Genomic DNA, 3297 nt, shown 5'->3' with positions numbered 1-3297 from the left:
TCTCTTCATTTTTGTAATGATGAGAGAGAGAGGGAGGGACATTGAAGGACAGGGAGAGATTCCTTCACACGATCATAAATATTTGTCTTGTTTTACTGTACTTAAAGTATTAATATCTAAGCACTGTAAACAATAATAAGTTAACTGATTGAAGAAATTCACATTTTGTACTTTGAGCTTTGCAAAAAATTGAGCCCCACCCAATTTTTATATCACGTGATCCAGTTTGGGGTAGGTGGCCACTGGCCAGCAAGCAGCTAGGAGCTGCTTGCAATGGCTAGTTCTAAAAATAAAGATAGTATCTCTACTCCAAGTAAGTCCTAATGTTACTATTCCAGTATCATGTACTGTCAATCATTGATATATAGATCAACTGAAGAGAAGAGCCTTTCACCGCACTGTATCAGTAGGTGATTCACTGTATGTGTGGGCTGGTGAACAGGATGGTTTACCTGGAGTACATGATAGTGAAGAGATGAGAAGGATCACTAGTAATATACAGCACTTTACTCCTTCAACTGGTCAATGGATCACTAGAGCTACTACTGGTACTCCTCCATTAGCAGTGAATTCATACCGCTGCACTGCAATAAATGATCAATTGTATTATTTCGGGGGCTATTGTGGCCATGATTTCTGCTATCACAACAGTATTACACAACTGGATACCGTTAGTCTTCAATGGAGAGAATTAGAACCAACTGATGCAACTAGACCAGTTATGAGGAGAGGTGGTGGTGGAATGATATCATTTGAACATGATGGAGTACACCATTTACTAATGATAGGAGGAGCAGGATCTAAACCAGCTGTACAACTACCTCATCATAAATATATTGAGGTATATAATGGAGCATGGCGTACTAATGAGCACTCAATGTATAATCTATCATCAAGTAAGATTTTATATTACTGTTTGAAATTATGTTAATAATAATAATTTAGGAAAATGGAGTAATCCTTCAATCATTGGTCAGTGTATACCACCTGCTAGTAGCTTTATCATTGAAAAGATCAACAACACTAGAGCTGTTCTGTTTGGTGGAGTAGAGACTGATGATGATGCTAAGAATACTGCTACTAACAATATTAATATATTAGAGATATCAATCAGCACTGTGGTATGTTAAATTATGTGTACTGAATGTATGCACACACACACACACACACACACACACACACACACACACACACACACACACACACACACACACACACACACACTAGTGTCATTGTTAATGGGTGTGGTTATTTTATTATTTTATTTTATTTATTGTGGTGTGGCGTTTCCGATCCATTTCCTTGCTCTACTGTCCATTTTGTGATGGCAGCAAAGAAAGATAGGAGTCATGAAGAATTTACAATCAAAAATTAACTGTATAATCAAAGTATATGTAGCATACAGTGTCCTTTATATGTAACATAAACTATAACTGTGTTCATAGGAGTAGTTAACATAGAGTTCAGTTCCACAAACACCTTATCAGTTAAACCAATAGCTGAGTGAGGTTCAGGCAGTGTGGGGAGAGTTGGAGCTCCATAAAAGATTCTTTAACCCGCCATTTCTGGTTCTCAAGGCCAGGCTGCCTGTCCCTTGCCCATAAGCATTTTCAAATAGAAGGGAAACCCCATATTCTGTTAATTTCGACTCTTAAGTCAATGGATGTATTAAGCTTTGAAGATTCCAGTACTTCCAATTGAGGTGCAAGCCCAGCGCTAGGCTACGGTTATGGTAGCTGGGTCCTGAGACATAACCTGGAGGGTTAGGTCGAAACAGAAACACACACACACACTAGTGTCATTGTTAATGGGTGTGGTTATTTTATTTATTAGTTCTGGCAGTGTATAAAGAAACCTGAAGCAATAGACCAATGGCCTGTGGGTAGATGCTATCATGCAGGTGCTATTATTATAACTGGATCAGACTGTCCTATGCTAGTGATAAGTGGTGGGAGGAATAAGAAGAATGAAGATGCATTAGATGATTGTTGGATCTTTAACATCACTCAACATTCCTGGATAAAGGTATGTTAGATATTATTAATAGAGCTGTTGCACGGAAGTAATCAACGGGAGGGTGCGGCTAAAATTGAGCTAAATTGTCCGCCATGTTGGGTGGCAAGAAGGCCAAGAATGAATGGGGGAATGGAGAAAAAAATTTAAATAAATTCTGCAGTTGACATTCCAGGCTAATGCAAGGTAGGAGATGAAGATATTGAGTAAAGAAGTCTCTATAATATTCTGCAGCGAAGTATGATATCTCTTTGATGAAAAATCGCAGTTTGTTTCAATTTCTCCATTCGTTGCGTGTACATTCTTGCCACTCAAGATGGCTGACAGGAAGCTCTGCCTACCCCGTTGATTACATCCATGCAACAGCTCTATAATTGATCTGTACAGTGAGATACATGTAAATTATTAATTTATTTCTATTAACAGTTAGATGTATCTCACTCTGTTAGTAAAAGATTTGTTCATTCTCTCTCAGTGTTCATTATGAGTCCTCATTGTGTCTGGATAATAACCGTTGGAGGTTATGCTGATACCAAATGGACATTAGTCACTAATCCTAACATTGTTATGTTAACTGAACTAGGTCAGTGTATTAGCCACACCCACCAATTAATACTATTAATTACCTAATTATAATTATTTCCTTTGACGTACTTTAATGTTGCATTAGATCCACATCCTCTAATTAAAATTATTATTAATATTGTATTTTAGTTACTAACAGTAAAGGAGAGTGGACAGTAGGTGATACATTAGATACCAATGGTATGAATAATGAAGAATACAAGAAGAAGTATCAGCAGCAACTACAGACAGTAAGAAGAATATGGTTGGAGGAGTACCAGAAACCAAGAAAAGGAGATACAGCCGATATTGAGCAAACCATACAAGCTCTTATGAAGAGTCTTGAAGAGAAGGAGAGAGAAGCACAAGTTTATCATCAACAATTGGAGCAGAAGGAAAGAGAAGAAGCAGAGAAAGAGCAAGAAATAAGAAGATATTGTCATCAGCTACAAGAGAAGGATAGGGAGCATCAGGTGGTACTGCAGGAGAAGGATCTATTGATACAACAGAAGGATGAAGAGCATCAGAAGGTAATAGAGGAGAAGGATAGGGAGCTACAGGAGAAAGAGGAGACATTACAACAGAAAGATATGCAGCATCAGGTGTTACTACAGGAGAATCAGGAGGAATTACGACAGAAGGATAGGGAGCTTCAGGAGAATCAAGCAACATTACGACAAAAGGATATTGTGATACTTGAGAAGGATAGGGAGCTACGTC

General features: G+C 38.1%; 1 protein-coding gene across 1 annotated transcript in view; it reads left to right on the top strand.

Moving 5' to 3' along the window:
• Positions 1–1088: 1088 nt before the first annotated feature.
• LOC109590333 (trichohyalin-like) overlaps positions 1089–3297 on the top strand; it is a 3257-nt gene continuing 1048 nt past the window's right edge. Inside the window, exons 1-4 of the mRNA XM_020006248.1 lie at positions 1089–1121; positions 1834–2025; positions 2440–2596; positions 2728–3294. Of these exons, the coding sequence (XP_019861807.1) occupies positions 1933–2025; positions 2440–2596; positions 2728–3294 (817 nt within the window). The 5' untranslated portion in view covers positions 1089–1121; positions 1834–1932. The remainder of the gene's footprint in view (positions 1122–1833; positions 2026–2439; positions 2597–2727; positions 3295–3297) is intronic.

The sequence above is a fragment of the Amphimedon queenslandica genome, unplaced genomic scaffold (assembly GCF_000090795.2).
Source record: "Amphimedon queenslandica unplaced genomic scaffold, v1.1 AMPQUscaffold_10199, whole genome shotgun sequence".
NCBI classification, from domain to species: Eukaryota; Metazoa; Porifera; class Demospongiae; order Haplosclerida; family Niphatidae; genus Amphimedon; species Amphimedon queenslandica.
The sequence above is the reverse complement of the archived record's forward strand: the minus strand, read 5'-3'. Positions and strand labels throughout refer to the sequence as shown.